The 25637-nt window shown below is 39.9% G+C and overlaps 1 protein-coding gene across 7 annotated transcripts in view; it reads left to right on the top strand.

The window, feature by feature from the left end:
• ABI1 (abl interactor 1) overlaps positions 1-25637 on the top strand; it is a 62504-nt gene that overhangs the window by 17401 nt on the left and 19466 nt on the right. For all 7 annotated transcript variants that reach the window (XM_063452587.1, XM_063452583.1, XM_063452590.1 and 4 more), the window contains exons 2-3: positions 13589-13756; positions 23395-23571. In XM_063452587.1, the coding sequence (XP_063308657.1) occupies positions 13589-13756; positions 23395-23571 (345 nt within the window). The remainder of the gene's footprint in view (positions 1-13588; positions 13757-23394; positions 23572-25637) is intronic.

Below are 25637 nucleotides of genomic sequence, written 5' to 3'. Positions count from 1 at the left end.
GTGTATACTTGGAATACTTTTTGAAATGGCAAAATTCAGAGGTAAGAATTTTCTGTAAAATAGAACACATACCTTGATTCATCCCATAGATTAGCACTGCAGGTTTTTTATTCAGTATTATAGGGTAACTGTGTATCCAAAATTACTATATTTTTGTGCATATAATTACGTATGGGGGTGGAGTAGGGGTCTGAATTACCTAAAATTTGCACAAATCCTACTAACCTACCTTTCATTAGATGCGGAAGGGGCCTATGTAACAAATAAAGACTCACTTCCTTATTGACCAGCACTTAACTCTTGATCTCGCCTGAACATGCATACATTGTAAAGGGGGTGCTGCTGGGCCCAATTCAAAATACAAAATAAACATAGGTTAGCTGGAGTCCTGTAAGAGCGGTCTGGCCATGTCGCATTCTGTGAATCTGGCAGTTCAGGAGGCTGCTAGTCATAGGTAGTGCCTGTGGTGTGTTTTCGACCGGAGCGTGTGTGGCCCTCTGCCGCTATTCCAGTTTTCTCTAGAAAGTCTCGAATGCCACGTCTAGCCGCACCAAAATGTTGGGCTCCATTTTTGGGTTGGATGGCCTAGTGGCACTCTCAGACATTTTGGTTGCAGCATTCCTCATTTGGGGCTGTCGCCACAGCCTCTGGATGGTCCTTTCTGGGACCGGGATAACCCCCAACGGTCAGGGACAATGAGGGCCTATAATAAAGCTTTTAGTCGTTGTAGGCGGCAGCGGAGTGGCAGTCTCCCCCGCTCCGACCATGCTGGTAGGCCTCTGGCTTTGCTCCGGCGTTATCTGCGGGTTGTGCTGCAATTTTCTGTGCATGTTTGTATTATTGTCATTTAATGTTTCTGACCAATATTTCATGTACACCGTTATTAATATTTTGGGTGATAGAATTTGGTTGCTAAACTTTCCAATGTTATTCAATACATGGCTTGTCTACCCACCCTCCTCCTCTCCTATGCTCCTCCTAGCTGTAAATACCTTCATATAACTGTTCAATTTCCATCTCTGTTCTTTAGCCCTTACTTCACACTCAAACTCTGTGAAGCTCTGTAGTTATTCTCATCACTTCCCGCCCACCCAGGTTCCCCCTAAATATATAGCATGCTCCTCCAGCTGTTTGAGATTCTCACTTTAATTACCTCTTCATTCCCTTTATATTTTACCAATAGCTTCTCTCTGTTAACTCTTTTAGCCATCACCTCCAAACTTCCCCTGCTACCTCTTGTCTCAAATCCCCATTGTATCCTTTAGATTGTAAGCTCACAGGCCATCTAGCTAAGCACTTTGTATAAAATAGCTCCAATGGCTAGATATCTGCTTCTGGGCAGGGCACTCTCTACCTCTTGTATTTGTCTGTGTATTTTGTACGTTCTCCACGAATTGTACATCGCTGCAGAATCTGTTGCCACTTTATAAATACCAGTAATTAATAATAAAAATTATTCAGAATCCACGTGCAACATTATATCTGCTCTTGAGATTAACCCATTTACTTGGGAAATCCTTCCTCCTGGGTCTCTCTGCAGAGCAAGGTTAAATAGGGCTCTGGAATAGGCCAGGACTTGAATATCTATGCTCACAAATACATAGTTGCATAAGTTGAGCCCTTCTCACATCTGTTAATGCTGTTGATCCAAAAGAAGGCAAAACACCCAGTTTGAAGCTCTATCCAATTTTGCAACAAACTAGAAAAAAAAATTTCTTCTCAACCACAGATTGTCAGTCCGATCTCTCATTGGACCAAGAAGCGGTTAACCCATATATTAAATACATTAAGTATGAATTTTTGTGTGTCCAATTGTATGGTGACTTGCTATTGTGGAATAGTCTGAAGACTTTATAAATTCCTATCAAACATCAATGTTTATATATTGTCCATCACATTCTTGCAAAGATCTTGGTGTCTTTTTTTTTTTTTTTTTTTTTATTACGGTCACTGCTTCTTGGAGAAATAGATGGTTACATCTTCACAACTTATAGGAAGTTTATTAAAATGTCACCACCGTGTTCAAGATGGAATAGAACACTTTGAGGTTTAATCAGAAAAAGTACTTTTTTTTATTTTTTTTCCTTTCTTCTTCATCTTCTCTAGTTATAACTAATGTTTAGCCTCGAGAGGTGTGTGTGATGTTTTGCAATCGACAGTCACTCATCTTGGTTGGGATGGCATACACACAACTTCTTTTTTGATTGTTACGAAGTGGAGCTCACAGCAGAACATGGACATTTTAAGAGCTGCTTGTAAGTAGTTTATAATTACTACTTCACTATACTAACCAATAACTAGGAAAGATTTCTCAGAATCTTTCCCAGTTAGGACACCATGACACATATAGCTCTAACTTTTTTTTTTTTACTTTTTTTTTTTTTTATTGTCAACGCCTACACTTGGCAATCTTAACTTATTTTGCCATGTTGGTGTTCAGGGCATTTCCTAGACTATCTTATAAGGTTAAGAGCACAAGCAAGTCCTGTAAAGGAAGCTAGCTCACTGTTAACTATACACTGCCAATTCTGAGTGTTTCTTGGTAAGCGCAAAATTTGAATAGAAAATTCAGTCCTTATTTAGAAGGTAGGACAATTGTGGTCATTTCGGTTTTTCTTATCAGTGACTTCCAGTTGTGCTGGAAGTGTCAAGTGACTGTGTATATAAACTATGCTTGTTAAGGGTCTGTTGGCTCAGCTGTTCTCAGTGAGCCAAATACAAGGGGGGTCAGGAAAGGGTGTATAGGTTTGTGCTATATTGTGGACCACTCCTCTGACATTAAGGCAGACACTTCCTTCCTGCTGGATCTCATACATTACCCATTTTAAATAAGGTTTTAAAAACGATGCTCTCTATGTCAGTGCCGTATAGAATAAATATATATATTGAGGTGTGTATGTATGTATGTGTGTGTGTGTGTGTGTGTGTGTGTGTGTGTATATATATATATATATATATATATATATATATATATATATATATATATATATATATATATATATATATATACACATTTTTTTTTTTTTTTTTTTTAATAGAGCCTCTATGGAAGTAATATAACACACAGACCTATTTCTTCATTACTTTTTTGTAATTATTTATTTTTGTAGTGCTTTGCAGGTTTCACATATAAACATAGACATTGCAAATAGTATCAACAGAACACATCAACCAGTAAAGAGCTTCACATGTCTGTTTCACAGCACTATTTAAAAGTTTTATGGTTTCATCAAGAGTTAGTCTAATTTGTCAGTTATAAGTTACGACATATGAGATACTAATACAGATAAACATACTGACATTTCTATTGAGTTTTTAGGTCATAAGCTTAGCCAACATAGGTATGAAGGTAGGATAGGATACCACCAGGTATGATGTCACATATTAAGCAGTCCGCAAAAGGCATGAAAATACACTAAAACTCTTCGTGAACATTAACTGAGGAGATACATGCTTCTAAGTAAATGGAGCCCAAGTGACAACTGATGAGGCTATCATTGGTATAAACACGGTGCGTGCCTTAGGTGTTGCATGTCGTTTAAAATTGAGGTTGCCGCCGGCTCTGACGATGCAGAAGATAAGAAAGGCAGCCTATTCCAAGACATAAGGTAAGTCCCCGTAGTGCACCCAAGTGGCCCGCTGATTCCCAAAGTCCCGCCAAGGGGCGCAGTGTCTGTCGAACGGTATTAACAGGCTTCCCGGTTGTTGAACAGGTATAGGCACAGTGTTTTCCAAGTGACATTGTCCAGGTGCGGGCTGCAGTAAAATGGAGTCGGTGTCTGGGGATGATTACCCGGAGTGCACTTCCAGTGCTGGTTGCTGGCGTCGGTTTGGGAAGCGTTGGTGAGGTGCACTCATTTTAAGGCAGACACCGTGCCCGCTTCTAGGGATTGCCGCTGCAGTGTGGGTAAGTAAAGGAATTACAGACCACTGTGGTTCTTGCCTGTCTTTAATCTCACTCCAGGAGTGTTCACAGTGGAGGTCGAGGGCAATGTGGAAATCCCCACGATGTCAGCTCAGATTGTGAGGTTCACGGGCAATGCTGCAGCGCACCACAGAGGGTTCATCCTTGGTAGCTAGTGGAATCGCTGCGCCGCCGTCGGCCATTTTGGTGAGGCCGCGTTGCAGTATTTTGCTTTCGGCGTTGATCTGCCCAGTTGGGCTGCATAGGTGATAACTGGCCTGGTGGGGACCGGGATAACCCCCGCCGGTCCATGGGGGGGGGGTGAACGGGGCCGGGGGGGCACCAGGTATGCTGTAGTTTAGTATCAGCCGGGGCAGAAAGTGAGGCAGCGGCCGTCCGCCCCACTCCCCTCCCGGGTAGGCCTCAGTCCCCACATCCCAGAGCATCTCACGAGGACCCAGAATCACCCGAGATTGGGTGCTCCAGCTGCACCGGGACACTCCAGGACCTTGTACCACGGACTTCCAGGGTAAGGTGAGTTTTCACCCAAAATTTGCTGTATTCCTCAGGAGCCATAGTGACTTGCAGCCTGCTAGCATGGCTGCCTGGCCCCGCCCCCTTCATTACTTTCTTTTAAAGCATTTAAACTTTTTTTTAATTTTTTTTGTGGGCCCAGAGATATCTCAATGTATCCTTCCTGGTAAAATATTTTATAAATTTTAGCTTTCAGTGAGATTTGCAGCTGGTGAATAATAGGATATCTTTCATATTCCATTAATCCCCAATGGCCAATCTATGGTCACCATGCCTAAAGACCATTGCTACTACAGTCATAATATCGGCAGGATAGACCTAGTGCCATAAAGAATGCGTAAGGCTGGCTGTATAAGGGAAAACATTCCGCTGTGATTTTACTTTTCTGGTAAGACACCCAGATATACCAGCAAACCTCACTTTCAATGTGCTTCATGAAATATTGGTGTTATATAATCCCACCCTGATCCTACCAGTTGCCAATAACTGAAACATACCACTAAATATTGAATCCATAAGCATTTCGAGAACATCCTTCTCTTTAATTCAAGGTGTTGTATACCTCTATTTGTTTTAGTACTGCACTCTCAGGAAATATTTTATACTTAATAGATGTGGTAATTTAATTTATATCTTAGTGATAGAAGTTGGATCTATAACATCAATTATTATTTGTTTTTCTTTCGTTTAAATCTCAACTTGCTAATGACAACCAGATGTTGGAACTTTTTTTTTCTTTTTTTGGACTCATTTTTAACATTCCATTGCCTTAAATAGATTTAACTAGATTGGTGATTTAGACTGAAGACTTCCAAACTGTTACTGAGATGCTACTCAAGTTTGTGACATTTAGCGATTTTAAACAATTCAGTCTCAAGAGTAGCTTGAATTTCTATGCTTAAGTTTAACCTGTTAAGTAAAAATCTAAATCAAATCAGTGTTTTATTTTGTGTAGGCGTGAGCTCCCTTGGGAGAACCTCTTTGCCTTCTATTTTCTGTTAATACGTTAATTTGCTGTATATAATCTATTTTGTAAATTTTCTAAAAGTAAACAGGAAAAGGTTGGGTATCTAAATTGTAATGTGTATGCTTTATAGAGCTCTGATGCATTAGATTAGGTTTATTTCTTCGAAAACCATAAAGTCTGCTTGCTCTATGTGACATGTAGAGAGCAGTATTCTATATATATCCACTTCCTTAAACTTGACCACAACTGAAATTCCAGTCTTTCCTCTCTCAACTGTTGCTACTCCTGTGTCGGTCTCCCTCCAAGTCAACGGTGCTACCATCAGCTCCACCATCGCTGCCTAGGTGTTCTCTTTGACTCCGACCTCTCCTCCACGCCTCCTGTTCAGTCTATCACCAAATCCTGTTTCCATCTCAAAAACATTGCGCGCCATCAACCCTACTGAACGCCAGATGCAACTTAGGTGCTGGTCCATTCCATTGTCCTTTCTCGCTTTGACTTCTGTAATCCACTTCTCAATGGTCTTACATGGTCCCAACTTGCGCCGTTACAGTCCATAATGAATTTGGTGGTGAGGCTCATCTTCCAGTCCGCCTGCACCTCCCACGCCTCACCTTTCTATTCTTCCCTACATTGACTTCCTGTAAGATATAGGGCTCAATGTAAAATTCTGGTTCTTGCTTTCAGATCTCTTCATAATGCTGCTCCCACCTATCTCTCCTCACTAATACAGAAGTATGTCCATCTAGGCCCTTACGCTCTGCTGAAGACTAACGTCTATCTTCTGTCCATACTCCCACCTCTGATGCTTGCCTTCAAGACTTTTCTCCAGGGCTGCACCTGTGGAACTCACTTCCCTCCTCTCTTAGATGCTCACCCAGCCTCCACTCCTTCAAAAAAATCATTAAATACCCACTTCTTCATTATTATTTTATTATTTATATAGCGCCATCAGATTCCGTAGCGCTGCACAGTGGGTGGACTAACAGACATGTAATTGTAACCAGACAACTGGACGTACAGGAATAGAGGTGGAGGGCCCTGCTGAATGAGCTTACATTCTAGAGGATAAAAGCGGATCAATTAAACGGAGTCCTCTCTTGCAACTGTCACCAGTCTATTACTATCCTTACCTTTTGTGTCATTTTACCCCACTCCCTCTAGCATGTAAGCTCATTGAGCAGGGCCCTCAACCCCTCTGTTCCTGTGTGTCCAACTTGTCTGGTTACAACTACTTGTCTGTTCGTCCACCCATTGTAAAGCGCTAGGGAATTTGTCGGCGCTATATAAATAACATAATAATAATAATATAATTTTCTCAATTTAGGACTGAGACCGAAGGCACTAGGTGGTTTAATCATAGTTGCAGTGAATTGATACCAAACTTGAAAAATCAAGTTACAACAGCTGAGTTTAGAGACAACAAAATTACACTTGTTAAAATTGAAAGCTGTTCAGCCAGATGCAGTACCGGATCCCTTCTAATATTTGTGATTCCCATGTAGGACTCTGTAGCGCTTAATGTTCTTCTTCTGTTGTAAAACTCCACAACGCTGTATGAGACACTGAGGGGGAAAAAAAAACATTGAGAGTTAGAATGGCAAATGCTTTGCTAATTCTTACTGCGTTAGGCTTGATAGTGATGGCTAATTTCCCTTGGTCGGTACCGTTATTTATGCTTTAAGTTTTATACTTCAAAAAAGTAAGAGCATATATATATTTTATTCACTTACCTATGGATCAGGCAGTTTTCAGCATCATGGGAAATGTTTGTTTATATTTTTTTTTTTAACATCCCTTAAATTGGAGTGCTTGTAAAGAGTTATCTGATCCTGCAAGAATCTTTGAGCTGGAGGGAGAAATCTCCTCCCTGCCCCCAACTATTCTAAAAACCCAGCTGTGTATCTAATTCCTCACTAGATCATCATCAGACAGTTGATATTGTGGAAGTGTGTGTGTGTGTGTGTGTGTGTGTGTGTGTGTACCTTTAAATTTCACTTTGCACTTTTCAGAGCCTATATTTTGAGGATGCATGAAGTATGTATTTAATTTCAAACTATTCTATTAACTGCAAAGAGGGCACACAGTGATTTAGAACCCAGTCAGAGCCCATGGTTTGTCTTAGAAAATTGTGATTTGTTAGAAGTGATAAATAAATCTGAAGATTAGGCTGGTGTTCTTGGCTTCCTGTGAATTATTACACATTCTGCATACCAATGTGCCAGTTGCCTCTTCTAAAAGACTGCCGGATAATTAGAGCATTCACAAGTTTCTCATTTATTCCAGCCAACATTACATTTTGACTGTCCGTGGATACTTGCTGAAGTTGAATGTGTCCCTAAAATAGATATTCCACAACTGAGACAAAATAGTGCCGAGACTACAGATCTGACCACAGATTAAAAAAACAAAACTCTTATCTGAATTCACAAAATTCCCATCATGTAACTTGGAACAAACTATATGCAGAGAAACATTAATTCAAAGAAAAGTGTTTCCATATTTTGTGTAGCCTCCCTTACAAAGCAAAACTGAAAGACATTTTAAGGAAACTGGCTAAGATGAAGGTCAAAATAATAAAAGGAAATCACATGTGAGTAAACTAAGACCGTTTTTAATACGGTCTCCTTTCCAAGACTTAACCATGCTGTCATTGTTAGGGAAGGATGTACTTTATATAATTATTGTAGTGGCAGCTTTAAGTGGTGTTGGGGCATTGCTTACCATTAGGGGATGTAGATGAGTGTTATGTGCCTTTTTATGGGTATGGTTTGAATTGGTGGGCTGCTAATCTCGCCTACAGTAAGATGTGAGTCTAGCAAGTGAAAATGTAATATGTTAACAAAAAGAAACTGGATTTGTAGACATTTGATAAAATTCTTTAAAATGTCTCAAAACACCTGAAGTGGAGTACCTTGGGATGTCCACCTTACTATCACGAAGGCTGTTACATTGTCCCACATGTCATAAGGCAATCTGTTAACATTTTCATAACTGGTTTGGGGAAGTCCCTATTTGACCTTGGATCTTAAAGGACATCTGTCACTTCTTTACATTTAAAATGATTTAATTAACCTTTTTAGAGCTTGACATCACACTTCAGTTCCTTGGCACAGTCAGGGAGCGTGTAATTTAAAAGTGAGAAATGACCACAATGCTGTGTATCAATGGACTGTTCTAATAAGGGGCCTGAAGTTGGACAGTCCCCAATTACCAGTAGAACCAGCAGGCACATTAAAACATGCGAAAGGGGTGGAGTCACAAATGAAACCACTTTTTAGAACAGAACACTTTGATAAATTACCCACTGTTTCGGTGCTTTGCTCTCTCTGTGCTCAATGACAGGTGCAAAGGGCAGAGTTTATTATAATAATTAACAGAGAGCCAGTATGTTGGTGCTCAGTTCAAGGAAAGCTTACCAGGTAGACAAAATAGATGTTGAAGATATAAGCACTCTCCCCTGATAAGCTTCCTTGCGTGCACTGCAGTGATGCCGGAGCCGGAATATGATGTCTCTTCAGCCCCGCTATCATTAAAAGGTGCGCGAGGTAGCTGAGCAGGAAGATCACTGCTCCCTCGCGACCCGCACTGTACGCCAGCTGCTCTGCCCAGCAGCCCCACTGGACCCCAATGACTGCACGCCAGCCACTCAGCCTAGCAGCCCCACTGCCAAAATGTTTTGGTTTGCTGAAGCATTTACTGGAATTAATGGGCCTAGCCCAACTCCAAAAAAACAGCCCAATATCATTTTCCCTCCTCCACACATTTTACAGTTCTCCCAAGTGCAGCCAGACGGGTAACGTTCTCCTGGCATCAGCTGAATGCAGACTCTTGTTCCATCACCTCTCAGAACATGTCCAGTGGCGGCGTGCTTTACACCACTCCATTTGACACTTGGCATTGTACTTGGTGATGAGGCTTGCATGCAGCTCGGCCTAGGACACCCATTCCATGATGCTTCTGCATATCTGTTTTTGTGCCATTGGAAGGTTGAAACTCTTCAGCTAGGGAATGAAGGCGTTGGCGACTTACGCACCATGCGCCTCAGCACTCTCTAACCCTGCTCTGTGACTTTACATGGTATTCCGCTTCATGACTGAGTTGCTGCTGTTTCCAATAATTCCACTTACAGTTGACCGTGGAATATCTAGCAGGGATGAAATTTGATGAACAGACCTGTTACAAACGTGACATGCTATCACAGTAAAAAGAGAGGGCAAAAGTGTACCTATGTATATTGAGTAGTTGCTCAAAGATACGTAAATGCAGAGAAGACTAAGGTGAGCTATACAGAGTATTCAACTGTAGGACAACGTCTACCTTAGGTAAATTGCTCAGCAAATTTAAGCAAAGAAAAACAAATAAATTTTATTCATAAATGTTAAAACCACTGCTCTGTTTACCGCACCAAACAAGTGTTCATTTGAGGAGTCCGCTATGGTACAAATAGCCGATAATTTATGCTATATTTGACTACCTATGACTTTAGGCTGCTGGTATCATATGGACAGCTTTACCACTGCCACTGTAATAATATACGCTTAAAACAGGAGGTCACGAATTATTTAACAACTAGACCATTAATAAGTTACTAATCCAGCTACACTGTGGCAGTTTATACAATCGTGACCGCCACTATCTTTCCGTTGTTACGGTTAGAAAGTGCTTGTTTCCTCTGTCTATCCCTACCTATATATTCCCAATTCAGGACGGAGCCTTATCATATTGACCTACAATATACGTATTTTTCCCTGTGTTACCGCAAGAAGGGTTTGAGGTTTCTCACACACCTACCCAGCGGCCTGGGGACAACTCAACAGTCCTGATATTCTCCACTATATAGATATATAGGTCCTGGAAGCGATTGTTTTCTTTTATTCATTTCTTTTACTTATTACACCTATGTTGGGATTTCAGGTTATCACTAATTTAGGTTTACACTTTTGTACACTAGCACGTTGTGGTTTTAACATTTATGAATAAAATGTATTTGTTTTTCTTTGCTTAAATTTGCTGAGCAATTTACCAAAGGTAGACGTTGTCCTACAGTTGAATAATCTGTATAGCTCACCTTAGTCTTCTCTGCATTTACGTATCTTTGAGCAACTACTCAATATACATAGGTACACTTTTGCCCTCTCTTTTTGCTATGTTACTTTTGGGGTTACCCCCCGTTCTCTAAAAAGTGTACTTCCCCTGTGGCTCTTTCGTTACTCCCTGTTGATGCTATCACAGTACCACACTTTCATTCACTGAGCTCTTCAGAACCACCAGTTTATTTCACAAATGTTTGTAAATGCAGACTGCTGAGCTAGGTGCTTGATTTTATACACTTGTGGTAATGGGTCTGATTGCAACACCTGAATTAAATTAAGAGGCGTGTCCCGATACTTTTGTCTATATAGTGTGTCTTGGCCAGGAAGCCAGGTAAAGAGCCTTTATAGGTAACCCATTGTGAAGTTTAGATTTAAAGAAAAGCCGAACCTGTAAGAGTTATATGGTCACCATTGTCTTGGACTAATGGTTTACAACTAAAGTGTTTGTCCTCGCTTCATAATATTTGCATCATAGACGTTCATTCCTGTAAGGTGTGTGCATATGAATGAAGTGTTAGAGGATTTGCTCTTTGTTTAACAAACATTAATGAGCTCATTATAGTCAAAGCAACATTCTGTAGGGCCCTAGTCATCGTTTAGATGCCGGGGTTAAAAAGGTGACTTAACTTATTTCCCTCGTAGAGCTGATCTCCGGTCTTAGGCGAGGTGATCTCTGCTAATCCAATGCTGTTCCATCGTGAACCATTAGGAGGCTTGTGTGCATGTGGGTTTAAACCAGGGGTTCTCAACCCAGTCCTCAGGACCCCCTACCAGTCCAGGATTTGGGGATTACCTGGGTGTGTCTGGGGAAAAAAAACACCTTAGACTCTAAGGTGTTTTTTGTTTTTTCTAAACACCTTAGACACACCCAGGTAATCCCTAAACCCTGGACTGGTAGGGGGTTCTTTGGTTTAAACACTGTACTGTGTAAATCAAATGGTAGCTTTGCTGCAAGAAATCAGGATTGTATTCCTGGCACTTATAGTATCCCTTTAAGTGTGTGTTTTATTAATTTGTATGATTGAAATACTTCTCAAAATTGTCTTTTATATAAATTGCTACCAGAAATTTCTACAGTTCTGGCTTGGCTCTCTCATCATCATATTTCCAGCCTTGATCCTAATGGAAAACATTGCCTGAAGCTGATTGAAGTGTATGGAGATATGACTTAAAGGGAACCTATCGGCACCTAGACCACTTCAATCAGATGGTCTTATGGCACTGTTTTGTGTCATATACGCTTTTGTAACCGCTTGAGCCTTTGGCAATCTGTAAAACACAAATGTGTACAAAATAGCGTAGTATGTCTATACAATGGTGTATGATAAAACATAAATGGTAGTTTCACTCACAAGGTTGGAGTCATACCCTCATATGACTCTTAGTATACTCCTTTGGACCATTTTTTTTTTGTTTTTTTTAATTTATTGGAGTATGTAATGACCATAAACAGTGGCATGTTTTCTGGAGATAAATTCTGTTCTGTAGAGTTTCTGAATATTCTGACAGAGTGTTGGTGTTTCAATAACTGAGATTTCTGATGATGTTGCAGTTTGGTAAAAAGTGGTTGCTATTGTTTAGATAAGTTTGTTTTGTGTTTCATTTTGCCACCGGCCTCTGCAGGTGTCAAGCTGAACTGCATTCCATTTAATGAATGAGACTTGCTATGTTTTGGCTCACTTTAATGGAAGTTTTCCGTCCACGCATTAAGAATGCAAAGTTATTCTTTTGGAGACTTGTGCTTTGAATCTACTTATCTTTAATAAAACCTTAATCTATAAATAAGATGCTTTTTATTTCATTCATATATTTATTTTTGCAGTAATTAGGAGTGTCTGTATGTCAGTACTTTAAAAATAATGTATTTAGAGTGTTCTTTTAAAGTAAAATGGTTTCCTTTAAATGTTGGAAAACAAAGTTTTGAATAAAACATTACATTTAGCTTTGATCCAGCACTGGGGCACACTCTGCTTCCAACCTACACCAATGTGGTGCTTCCCATAGAGAAGCACGGAGTCTGATGCTTCTATGTGCACAGGATTAGTGGTGTTCGTAGTAGTATAGGTGGTGGTGCATTTTAGAGTATTGAATTGCTACATGACAGTGCATGTTATATAGCCATGTAAAGCAGGATGGATAAAAATCAAATGTTTAAAAAAAAAAAAAAAAAATAATTTATTGTGTGATATATATATATTCTCTATCTTTTGGAGGAAAAATCGGTCTAAAGATAGTTTTCTACTTATGTTACATTATAATCCAAAGGTTATTCAGCATTAAATATGGATTACTTACGTAGCACGAAGCTGTGCCTTTAGCAATATATAAAATGTTTGGTAAATTAAGTCAATTAATCCAAGTTAATTAAACTTGTATCTGCAGTGAGAACATGCATTTTTTTTCGGACGCAAAAAAAGTTTTTGAAATTTACAAAGTTCAGAAAAAAACCTTAATCCCATTGTTATTCTGCAAATCTAAGTACACACTTTAAACTCATTTAATATAAATTGTTCTCCAAACTGCCATAACCTATTAAACTGGAGCAAGTTCACATTGGAATAATCTCATCATTATATATATATATATATATATATATATATATATATATATATATATATATATATATATATATATTTCTCATGGCTTATAAAAAGCTCAGTTCTGATATATCTGTTAAACTAATCTGAAATGTTGTTATTCTAAACCTGGTATCTTCATCTGATTGCAAATATGAAAGATTATTACAACTAAAGAGAATCAGTCTTTACATTTAAAAATGAGTGATTAAAGCAATTAACTTTTTTTAGAAAGTCTCATTGAAGGGCTTTTGTGTGCCAAGTGCCATTTTTATTCTTTTTTTCAAATGTACTTCTAACTTTGTAATAGAGTTTTTGAAATGTCGCTTTGTCAGTGCAAAGTTGAAAGTCACTCCTCTGGTTCTCCAGGTATGTGAAGTATGTTGTCCATGTTGTGTCAGGCTTGGAATTTTTGAAAGGGTACATTTACACATTCCTGAGTCTCTAAGAAAAAATGTGTTTGTTTATAACAATGCATTTAATAAGTGTGTTTTTGTTTTTTATTTTTAAGGCTCCTGACAAAAGGAAAGCATTAGAAGAAACTAAAGCCTATACCACCCAGTCCCTGGCCAGCGTAGCCTACCAGATCAATGCATTGGCCAACAATGTCCTGCAACTTTTGGATATCCAAGCCTCCCAGCTGCGTAGAATGGAATCCTCCATTAACCATATCTCCCAGGTAAGGGTCATTAATGTTTTATATAAGTTTAATTTATTTTTAAGAAACAAGCTTGAATGCCACAATGTGGTAAGTCAGGAATGGGTGTTATGTCTCCCATGATTACTGTATGCATTGTTTAAAAAAGGAGGAAATGATTGTTGTAGCATTTTAAATTGCAGCTGTCATCATTGTCTTTCTTGTCTTGTCTTGGCTATATGCTTGAGCATAACATTCCCTCTAGTCAGGTGTCGCTCTCAGCCAGTCATTGACGCCCAGTCCTTTCCTTCTTTACTCTGTTCGGAGGGAAAAGGGGAGAGTAGAGTTAAGGTTAGGCTATGGAAGGCCAGATTGATTTATTTAATTGACCACCTTTTGGTTAAGGTCTACATCTATGGGCTCCTTAACGCAATCACGTGGCTTCTGTCATACCACCGCATCCCACCGGCACACGACGGTTTGTGGTCTAAATCTACTATCCTACTTTCCTTTCCTTGAATGAAGTAGTGATACATTTCATTGGAGCCACACGCAAGCGAATAGTCAACACTAAAGTTTCTACTTGGGTTGCTTCATTAGTAGATTATTTTTTTTTTTTCTATATGGAATTTGCTGAGGTGTGGTCTGCAATGGACATTACAGCTAACAGTTTCTGGAAAGTGGTCAGCTGCAAATGTATTAGCATTTTCCTTTCAATGCATTTTAAGGAGGTTTTCTGCTGAGGTTTTTATTTTCAGGCATGCAAGACTTGTTCTCAGAGATTTACATATGCAACATGCTTTCTCAGTCAACAACTCCAAGATTTTAATCCAAAACAAATGTAACTTTAAAATATAAGTAAAAAGTTGCGAAGAATTTTGGAACAGAAATATATTCAAAGTCTCTTTCTTTATTTGGTTTTTAGTTTTAGTTTTATATTATCTATTGCCCTAACAGGCAGTGTATTCACTGTTATGAATTTCAATCTGCATTATGCATGTTCTTGCACAGGGATAACCAGTATATGTTTGCATTTACTCATCAGGGATTGTGATGCACGTACAGAGCTTAAAATTTGAAAGCCTATGCTACTAGCTAAGTTTTAGACTTTACTTGCCACTGCAAGCCATCTTATATATTCCAGGTGTTCATTTCTGCTTGCCAAGACTAGATTTCCCCCCCCCCCCCCCTCTTTAATGGCTTGTGACGATTGAGGTATTCTTGTCCATAAGCAGGGTTAAAAATTTCCAGATGTACACAAAGAATCAAACGCTTCCTTTAAAGAATCTACAAAACATTCTGAACCGTTATTCAGTATGTAAATGATTTGTTACTCACGTTTCCTGACCTAGTAACGAACAAAAAATCTGTGATACTTTTGAGAACATTGGTTGCCAAGGGTGAAGCAGTCATTACGATGTGTTTGAACTCTGTGAAATACCTAGCAAATATATTCTGTGACAGGAAACCGTTTCTGAGCACTGACTAAATGAACTGTATTCTACGAGCAAAAAGACTGAAAGGCATGATACTGCAGGTAGTGGGTCACAAACGTTTCGCAGATTGCAGCCCCTTTTGCAGGACTTGACCAGGTTGTAGACACCTGATCCCTTCTCAGCAAGCTTTTGTCATTTAAAAAGCAAACATTAGCTTCAGCACTGTCTTCTAAGCTAGCGGTTGTCATTTTGTCCCTATTAACATGAACATAAGCGGTTTTTACTTCAGGGGTCCTTACACATATGCTACATGGATCTAGTCATCAGCTTGGCCTAGTATAGTACAGCCTTCAGTAGCCATTGCCCTCTTGTATGAGGGCAAAGGCAGCTGATTCCATAATGACATAGACTTGCTAAACCATTGTGTTTGGTCACGACACTACCTTAGGGATTCCCTTTGACGGGCCTGCTGATAAAGTGGAGAATCTAGCCCATGTATCCAGTAGAAATTCCTCTACAGTATTACCTACTTATCAGTTTGCTGTAGGACCTAGAGAATCAATCAATACCAGAAATGCACAGCCTGCTTTAGTGGTTATAATGGTAGGAGTACCATGGCGCTGTTACCCAATAATGTATCGTAGTATTTTAGAACGGTTTGTCGTCTTACCTGGGTCCTAGCCATTTGCCTGGACTCTTCGCAATCAGGTTTACGACAGAGCTTCAGAAGCCAGATGCTGATCCGGACGATTAATCATTGGCTGATAGCGTCAACTAACTGCTCTAAGCCAATGAATGCAACTCTATATATAGAGAAATACGATCATAAATGACATTAGCCAGCTCAAAATCATGTTCTGTGGTGACTGACGCCCTAATGTCCCTGCTAGAGGTGAAATTACATGAAGCAAAACACTGCTCATTCAAAATCTAGGAATCATGACCACTTCAAATCACTGAAGTATGAAAGCATAGAGCCTCCCAGGCAGGTCCTACTTGGCTTATACTTCCTTATCTCTGCTTATAGTGATTAAATACTCTACTGCAACTCTGTCACTACTGCATTATTTTTAAGATTTAATACAGGGAAAGTATTATTTTTTTTCATTTTAAAGAATCAAGGAGGAAGCTGGAGTTGTAAATCGGTTATAAAGTTTTAGATTTCATTTTAAGTGTTTTCTTAATGTGTTCATTTACACTCTAGGATGGATCAGATTTACTTCCTGAATGTTAATGGAATCCGGTTTCTTTTGTAGATGATAGTACAGCTTGAGTAATCTAGATGTATGCGGTGGAAGAACATAATTAAGCAAATAAAAAAACAGCCTGTGGCAACTTAAATATAAATGCAGTACGCTGTAGTGTTAGTTGGTGGACCCCTCATGGGTTTGGAAGTTTGAATACTGGGGCGGTTGTGTTCAGGTTTCTTCCCTGGCATGCACTTTGCATTGTGTGGAGTGGGGTGGGGAGGGGGTCTTGCGCCACGCGATAGTGCCTCTGGTGAGGTCTGGGAACAGCGATAGGGCAGGCTCTTCAAACATCAGGGGAGTGTGTCCGCGGGCAGCTGCGCGAATAGAGATCTTGTCCTGTAGGGATTGGAATATGATTATCAGGTCTGCTGTCGTCTCTGATGGTGCTGATGCCGGTTTTGGCAGTCGGAACATTCCCTCTATCTTAACTCCTTTGGCTTGTTTCGTTGGGAGTTGCATATTTAGCAGGTGGCGCACATAGTGCGGCAGGTCAGTCAAGCTCACAGAGTCCGGGATTCCCCGCAATTTTGATCTTCCAGAGCCTCAGTTCTGTCTGCCGTGGCTTTCGGTTTCTGTTTTAGTTCCGCCAGTTTGCGTTCCACAGAGGTGAGCCTAGAGTCGTGTGTGTGTTCGCCGTTGCCTCCAAGAGGGTTATCTTGGTCACGGCACCTTCTATGGCGTCTTAATAATAGGCCATGTCAGACGCTATGTTCTCGCTCCGTTCAGAGAGCATGTCTTTAAGTTGGGCTGCTGTGACCGGGTCTCCGGTGGCTTGGCTTTTGGCACTGTTGGCGGGTTAAACGAGGCCCCCTCCCCAGGGTCGTAGGCAAGATCTTCGGAGGAGTACAAGGAGCCCTGATCTCCCGGTGCCATTTTATCCCATGCAGGCTTTTGAGAGCCCCACAGCCATTACCGATGTTGCGACTGAAAGCACCTTTGTCTGCCCAATGTTTCTTATTTTTTTTGACCCATTGCACCCTTAGGCAGTAGAGTGGCAGTTTGCTGTCGGGTCCTGGCACCAATTCTGCCTTATTACTGCAATATTTAAGAGCATAAGCACTGAGCTCGAGAGAGTGTTACAGCTCTGTCCTGCAGCTAGCTCTGTCCCAAGGCTTTTTTTTTTTTAATGCGAATACTGTCCTCTAGTTATTGTGCTAGATCTACCCCAATAGACATTTTACCAAAAGTGCATCTCAGCAGCACGGATCAGAACTACCACGTTGGGGTTATCCTCCTTTGGGGCGCCGTCCAGGAGTGAAGCCATGATTTCCACACCCTTCTTACACAGCTGTTCCATTTAGTAATGTCAGGGCGATGTCCAGAGTGCTTTTTTTTTTAAAAAAAAATTCCAGTTGCATAAATATGTACTGTTCTAATATAGTTGCGACTATATTGTGAAACATTCTGATATATATTAAACCTTGCAAATCGCTTCTGAAAACAACTTGTGCACGAGTGAAAGATCGCATTGGTTAGTAAATGGCACAGTTTAAGGTGCACCATATGTGCTTTATAGAAATTATGGCTGACCTTCGCACTCCCTAGGGTGGTAAACTCAATTTCCCATAATGACTGAAAGCTAGCTGAGCATTATGGGAAACCTAGTAGATTATCATAGGGGACAAAATTGGCCATTACTGCTTGTTCGTTAAGCATGTAAGGTCTTATTGACAAACTAGACCACACACAGTTTAAATTGGGGATTTTATACCATCACAATTGGTCAAGCTTTATTCGCTTGTGTATCCTTAACCTTGGTCAGCTGATCTTCTAACTCATGAATAATGTTATGAGTTGGTGTAATAATGTGGAAAGTATGAACTTCCCCTTTGGCAATATCCACTCATGCTGGATATAGTGTGGGTGCCTGACAGAGCATTGTAACTATAAACAATTCACAAAGTGTGACATCTGGCACCATAACTACTACAGATCACTGTAGAACGTAATGATTATGGTGCTTGGAGCATTCCTTCAACTTATGTAGGAGACAGATCGTAATGGAAGAGATGCTTTTGAGAACTCTCCAGGAGACAAATTTCAATGTGCATTGTCCGTTTTGACTGTAAACTAAAGTCCTCAGCTATTAAACTTTTTTCTTTTCTTTTTACCTTCAAGAAAAAATAACTATTTAAAATAAAAAAATGAAAGACTTGTGCATGTGCCAAAAAATATACAGGTGGACATTCCGGTTGTGACTTTGCTATAAGAAATCACTTATAGATGAAAATATAATTTACTGTCATGGCCCAGGGAGGTAGAACAGGCAGACTTAGGAATGATAGTGCACGTGAAAGGGTAATGTAATCTACACGTGGTTTGGTGTACTGGTGGCTTAGATCTAATGTTTGTAACTTCGAAGTACATTTTCAGGAAATTTTACGATTAAAAAGTCTTTAATATACAAGATAACATATATGTGCATAACATGACAGTAACACAATACTTTAATGTACACTTTGTTGTAGCTGCCTTAATGTTATGTATTGAAGCCAAAACAAACCGAAGATAGGAGAGAACATTGTGTAGGCTTGCCATTCGGTTAGTTTCTGCTCAGGTCTTTGCAGAACCGAACACTGGAAGTCCCTCTAGTGGCTGTTAAACACTGCCTATTCCTAGCACCATTATATTAGTTTGTAGCGGTTCTGGTGCCTATAGTGATCCCTTAATTACAGGTGGTGAACTCGCCATTTAACATTACTTTAGTTTTTAAGCATTTGACGTTACTGAAATAGACGTATCTTTTAAAGCTGCTCTCATTTTCTAGTATCTTTGTAGCCGCTTGGTGTGTGGTATCCTAGGAATGGAACAGAGGCTAGATATACTTGCATGATGATATCCCTGCGGGCACCACTATCTGCTTTATTCAGCTCCTGGTGAAATATCTACCCCATGTCAGTGATGCAGCCAGAGCCGGATTAACATAGGGGCTAATGGAATAGGCCAATTGAGTTAAAAAAAATATATATATATATATATATTTTTATTTTTTTTTTACACTTAAACTACTCTTCGCATGCTCTTGCTTGAGTATGGAAACTTAAGAGAGATGTAGGGGAACAAAACTGGTGTGGACTGACTGACAATGAAATTAGTTAAGGTAAAGCTGACTTTGTGCACTATGCAAATGCTCTTGCTGCTTCTGTCTCTCTAACTCTAACCCCTTGCACCTTTTCTCTGTCCCAGACTGTATAACAGGAGCTTCTGCCTGCTAGTAAGAAGGTTAGGAGAGAAATGGACCAGCGAGTGCTAGAGGACAGTCCTTAGAAAGCTGGGAGCGAGCACATAATTTACGCCAAGCTGGCCAACTAATTCTGTGTGCAAACTCGCCCCCTTTTGGGCATGTTTGTCCCTTTTGAGCGGTTCTGGTTACGTCATTCACATCAGTGACCCACCCATTTACTCTGTCCACCGAAATCTTGCTTCACCGGACACTGCTGTTAGAGGGTATGGATTTACTTGATAGATGAAAGTGAGAGATTAGCATAGGTTATGTGTATTCTGAAAGCTATATCCTGTGAGTTTCCCTCCAGCACCATCTCCACCAGATGCATGACGCTTGGGAGGTATAACGGTTTTAGTGCTTTCTGTCGATAAGATTCTGTAATTAGGCCCATCATAATTGTCAGCACCAGTCCCAATAGGCTCTTAATCTGGCCCTGGCTGCAGCATCATGCATGCGCGAGAGGTCAGCACTAATGTCTATGGAGGATCCAACGGGAGACTCAATGTATATTGTTTCGCGATTCACAAGACAATGCCTTATTTCTCCAGGCAGACACCGACTGCTGGACAAAGTAGTCCATACTTTGCCTTATGTATTTTAATTGAAAAAGAAGAGAGGCAGTACTGATTAGGAGTGAAGAAGATAAGATTGAAGCAAGGTAAAATTAGGATGACAGCCGCTTTAACACACAGCAGTTCAGTCATTTGAACAGAACGGGTAATTGTTCCCTGTTGTCAGTGATCTTTGTAAAATACAATACTTTAATGGTTTTCCGCCCGTGGAAAATATTGCAGGAGTTAAAGGAACACTATAGGATCAGGAACACAAACATGTATACCTGACCCTATAGTGATTAACCCACCATTTAGGTGGCTTGCCTCCCACCTCGGCCCACCTATAATTTAAAACTCCCCTTATTTCCAGTACCGTGCGGGTCTGCCGTCGCTGGCTCCGCCCTCTCTGACTCCGCCCTCTCTGAAAAGGCAGTGTTTACATTGAAAAAAGCCTGAAGGGAGCGATTATACTCACCAGAACTGCATTAAGCTGTAGTTGTTCTGGTGACTATAGTGTCCCTTTAAATGGCAACTTTAAAGAGGAACAGTCGTGAGATTTTTGCACAACTCAATAGCTAAGTAAGAGTGACTGACTTATAAGTTGTAGCAATAAATTTTTTCTTACATTTTTATAAAAAAAAAAGTGTAAATTAATTAATTTGCATATTATGCCTGGAGCTCTGAGCACATTGTAGGCAAACCATACAAATTGATTTAACTCCCACAGTGCCAGACCATGCTCCACCCATCATATCTCTGCACATGAAAAAGTGTTCATTGATATTGCCTTGGAATCGTAAGTGCTGCGGAGGAGGCCGGTGTGTGTTAACTTTCCTCCACTACACTGCTCAACTCAGTGTTAAAAAAAAAAAATTGCTGGGGTGAAGGAAAGAGAATGCGTTCCTTCCAGAGAAGTGACAGTTCTGCGTTAGATCGCCTGCCCACACTTGCCTTTCGAGTGTCACTCAGCCTTGCTCTCATTGTCAGCTGTTTTTGAAATATTTTGTGATCTGCAGTTTACCCTTAATGCAACATTCTGAATTCTACCTCTGAGCCAGTGTAATAGAAGGGATTCAGCGCTGTCATGTACTTACCTTGGTTACAGATACGGGGCTGGCCGTTTTGCACGGTTTTAATACAGCTCACCATCCTCGGCTAATTACGTGGCATTGGCAGTGGTTTTGCCTTTCACATTCTGGGGACTTTACCATATTTTAATAGGTTTTCCTTGAACAATGATGGTTTTTAGATTTTGTAGGGTAAAAAGTGTATTTTGTAGAAGGGTATAGTTAAAGGGACAATGCAGGCGCCAATGTAACTAATGGATTTGATAGGTTTTAATATCATTAGATGCTATATTTGTTTTGTTTTTTTAAATTTTTGCTTAAAAATAATTTTTTTTCAGAATGCGGCACCATAAGCCTGTCTGCTTAGCCAAGCCCCCTCGTGCCAGGACTTCCTTATTGGTGTATTCACACAGGTCAGCCTCTAACACCGCAGAGTGAGCTGCTTGTATTTCCCAAACTGGCAGCAGACAGTCAGAAAAATACTCGATCACTCCATGCTGGCAGCGGCAGAGCTGAGCATATTTGATAAGGGAGTCTTTTTCTGGCATTAGGGTGTGTGTCTTAATAATCAGTTCTGTAAAACATTTTTTTTATTTATTTTTGTGTGCAAAAATACAGCAAATGAATAAGGCTCTCAAATTAAAGTCTATTTGTGTCTGAAGTATCCCTATTAAAGAAATAAAAAAGAAAATTAATTTATGAAATGTTGGTCCCTTTGGAAACATGACAATGGACACCAGAATGAAATTTTTGCAGTAGTAATCATGCGTAAGCACTCATGTCCATATATACGTGGACATTTGTATCCTTTGTGCCTGTCTTGAGAAGTCTACAAAAAGCACGTCACTGTTCTTTCTATGCTAGTATGCTAGGAAGTATTGTTTATCTTGGCACCCTAAGTAGAAAAGCAAAAATAACCGTGCCTTGGTTTTAATAGCAGGTTTTTAAGTGGTTTCTGAGTTTTGACTCATTCTATCAGACTGTCGCATCATTTACTTATTTAAGAACCATATTGCCAATTTAAATGAGCGTTTTTTTTTAATATTTTTTATTTCAAACTGTTATTTTTATTGATATTGCTTTTACTTATTTAAAACGTGAAACGTATTTGAAAGCTGATCTACAACATTTAAATGGACACTGTCGGCACTATAACCATTTCATCTCACTGAATTAGTTTTAGTGTCATCTGGCACTGTCCCTCCAATTAGTGTTAATTTTTTTTTTTTTTTTTTTCAAGTTTAACACTAAGTCCCTGGTCACCATAGCCTGGCCCTTACTGGAGGTGTGGCTAAGGCAGAGATTACACACTTCCTTCTGGCTGTACCGATTCATACCAGCAATGGGAGCAGTGATAGTCTGAAAGCGGTCATCTGACATACTCAGCCAATCACAGCTGCCTATTGCTGCTCAGGCTAATGGTTTCTCACTAGCTGAGCCAGCACAGAGGGGATAGGCTGCTGGGGCACTCTCGTTTAGCATTAAAACATAAAGAATATTGTAACATTGACTGAACTGATGGCTCCAGGTGCGTGGAGACATTGTAACCACATCATTGAGAGCAGTTACAGTGCATACAGTGTCCCTTTAAACTAGAAAAGCTGTTTTTTAACAATTCCCCAGTTCCGCTATAGTCAGAGATGGGCTATTATAGCCTTGTTGATGAGACCATCTAATGCAGATAGCATATCGGAAGTGCCTAGCGGCAGTTTAAACCTACAATGAAAGAAAGGCAACATTTTCAGCTGCAGGTTTAAAACTGGGCACCAAGACCACTTCATTGAGATTGTGTTCTGGGTGCATATAATCTTCTTTTAATGTTGTATCATGCAATTCATCTAACAAATTGATTATTCACTAAAGAGCAAATTGCAGTTAAATGAAAAATGATTTACAAAACCAGCTGTAAATGTAGTGACCTCCATTTATTGTGGTCAGTTTTCTTGGGCCAGACTAGTATGATCTACCTGTTAAAAACATTAGACTGCTGAAATACTATAGGTGTCCTATTTTGGTTAAGAGCCAATGCAGTTGAACATAATTGTTGTCATTATCAACATCAAGCCATTCAAATAGTACTGCATTATTTATTTATAAGCTTTTATATTTAGTGGATACTAATCTTATTCATCTTTACCGTATTACAGACTGTGGACATTCATAAAGAAAAGGTGGCTCGCCGAGAAATTGGCATCCTGACGACAAACAAAAACACAGCAAGGAGCCACAAAATAATTGCGCCGGCGAATATGGAGCGTCCTGTCAGGTACATACGGAAGCCTATTGACTACACGGTGCTGGATGACGTAGGCCATGGGGTTAAGGTAAGAATTCATTCCTTGATGATGCTGCCTTGCTAAATAGGCAAAGAATGAATGAGAATTGTGAAATATATATTGTCCTTGCCGCTTTCAGTGTGTGCAAAAAGATGTGTGGTGAGTGTGGAAAAGGCTGGAGGAATACATTTGTTGTGATCACTGCATAGCACAAGATTTGTCCTAATCAAAGCTTAATCTGCAGACAAGTTTTGAATATATTGAAATCCCCCCACCCCCTTTAATTTTGTTTAAAATAATGCCTCTATGTGCATGACCACGACCTCGTCGTAATATATTGTGCAATCACATGGTGATGAAAAGATAGTGTGTATGATATTGACGAATAGGCAATTGAACAACAATTGGATTTCTCCTCTCCCCTGTTTTATTGCTAAATCAATTGGCACAGTTTACTTGTTTGGACTGGAGCTACTTAGTGAGGCTGAAGTATTTTGTCAAACTTGTTCTCAGGATAGACAAGTATTTATGGCTATCACTACAAGTGCATTAACGTTTCAATGTAAATTGCAGGCCCCAGATCGATTCACCCAGAACAGGAAAATCCCGTAATTCTGGCGTAGGGACTAGCGTAAAGAATGCTGCTGTAGAACAAATGGTTTGTGAGACTAGCCATGGATTTGCACTCACATCCCAATGCTGCATTAATACTATCCTAGTCACTTGGTAAAATGTTGCGCTTTAGAGCGGTAATAAGAAGTTGTGATGGTGCAATTATAAAACTCATAACTCAGGATATCCATTAAAACAAACTAAAGCTCAATGTACTCTACCTGGTTTATTTACACATTCATTTAAATTTTCATTAATTGACACCACATCTACCTTTTAATCTTCACATTCCATTGCGGAAAAAAAAACAACGGAGTGTGCTGGGACAATTGAATAGTGGGAATTAGGACTGATCTTTGCCAAATTCTTTCCCACTAACTCAGCGGAAATGTGTACATTTTACCGCTTCACAGTCCTGAAGTAGGAAGGTAAAGGCTCTTAATTGTTCGCTCCTGACACCCATTCCAATTCACAGCCTTCTACTCTGTTGTAGTAATCGTGCCAGAGAGCCTGAGATGAATGGCCTGCGAGTGCTTCTGAATTGTTTTATTTATGATCCCATCGCATTACATCGTGCATTAGCCTGCATGGTTAGGCCTCTGTCTCCTTTATAATGGAGTGCCTTCCGGCTTCCCCAAGGATAATGTGATTTTAGCCTTAAGTTCATGGCTTATTACCTTGCTTAATCTCTACATGAAGGTTCTATGCCTATGTGCCCTGATTGTACTTATAAAATACACTGTAATAACATGTATATGTAGCGTGTGTGCGCGTGTATTATGGGAGTATATATGTGTATATTTGCTTTGCATAATTGTTAAAATATTATGTAAATTTTCTAAATTTTGATGCATCGGGGTACTGTTAAAAAGCATGTTCCCTTGACACTTCGTTGATGAGATTCTAGAAACAAATTGCACTTTTTATATATTTGTGTTTTCATTCTCTGCAAAAAGCATTGCAGTTCTGTGACTTTCTCTAAGGCATGGAACTGTGGCTTTGTCCCATGCTTTTCCTGCTTGTGGAGTGTCCCATGCCAGCTCTGCACTAATTCTCTCGGAAAATACAGCTTTTGTTTTCAAGCAAAGGATGTGCTCGAATTCATCCACTGACAAAAAAAAAACACATATTGCGTTTTGCATGAATGTAGCTTGATGCGAGATCTGCGCATGGCATGCTTGAATGCATGGGCCTGGCATACTTGATAAGTACAGATTGCAAGTTTTTATTTTGTGTCGTGCACATTTTTTGAATAGCAATGAGTCATTCCCATTTAAGTAGTAGCAGCACTTTATCCCTGTCAGTGTTATGAAAAGGCTTTGTGTAGCAAATCCACCTACACTAAAAAAAAAAAAATGGTAATACAGCAACATCTCCTAGCAACACAGTAGGACTTTCTTAGACCTCCAAGACATTGTTTGCTGTGTCTTGGATCCACAAATAGACCTGAAACGAAGGCAAAGAGCTGAGATTGAATTTCCCCCATACTTTATTTATTTTTA

Source organism: Pelobates fuscus, chromosome 4 (genome assembly GCF_036172605.1).
Source record: "Pelobates fuscus isolate aPelFus1 chromosome 4, aPelFus1.pri, whole genome shotgun sequence".
Lineage (NCBI taxonomy): Eukaryota > Metazoa > Chordata > Amphibia > Anura > Pelobatidae > Pelobates > Pelobates fuscus.
The sequence above is the reverse complement of the archived record's forward strand: the minus strand, read 5'-3'. Positions and strand labels throughout refer to the sequence as shown.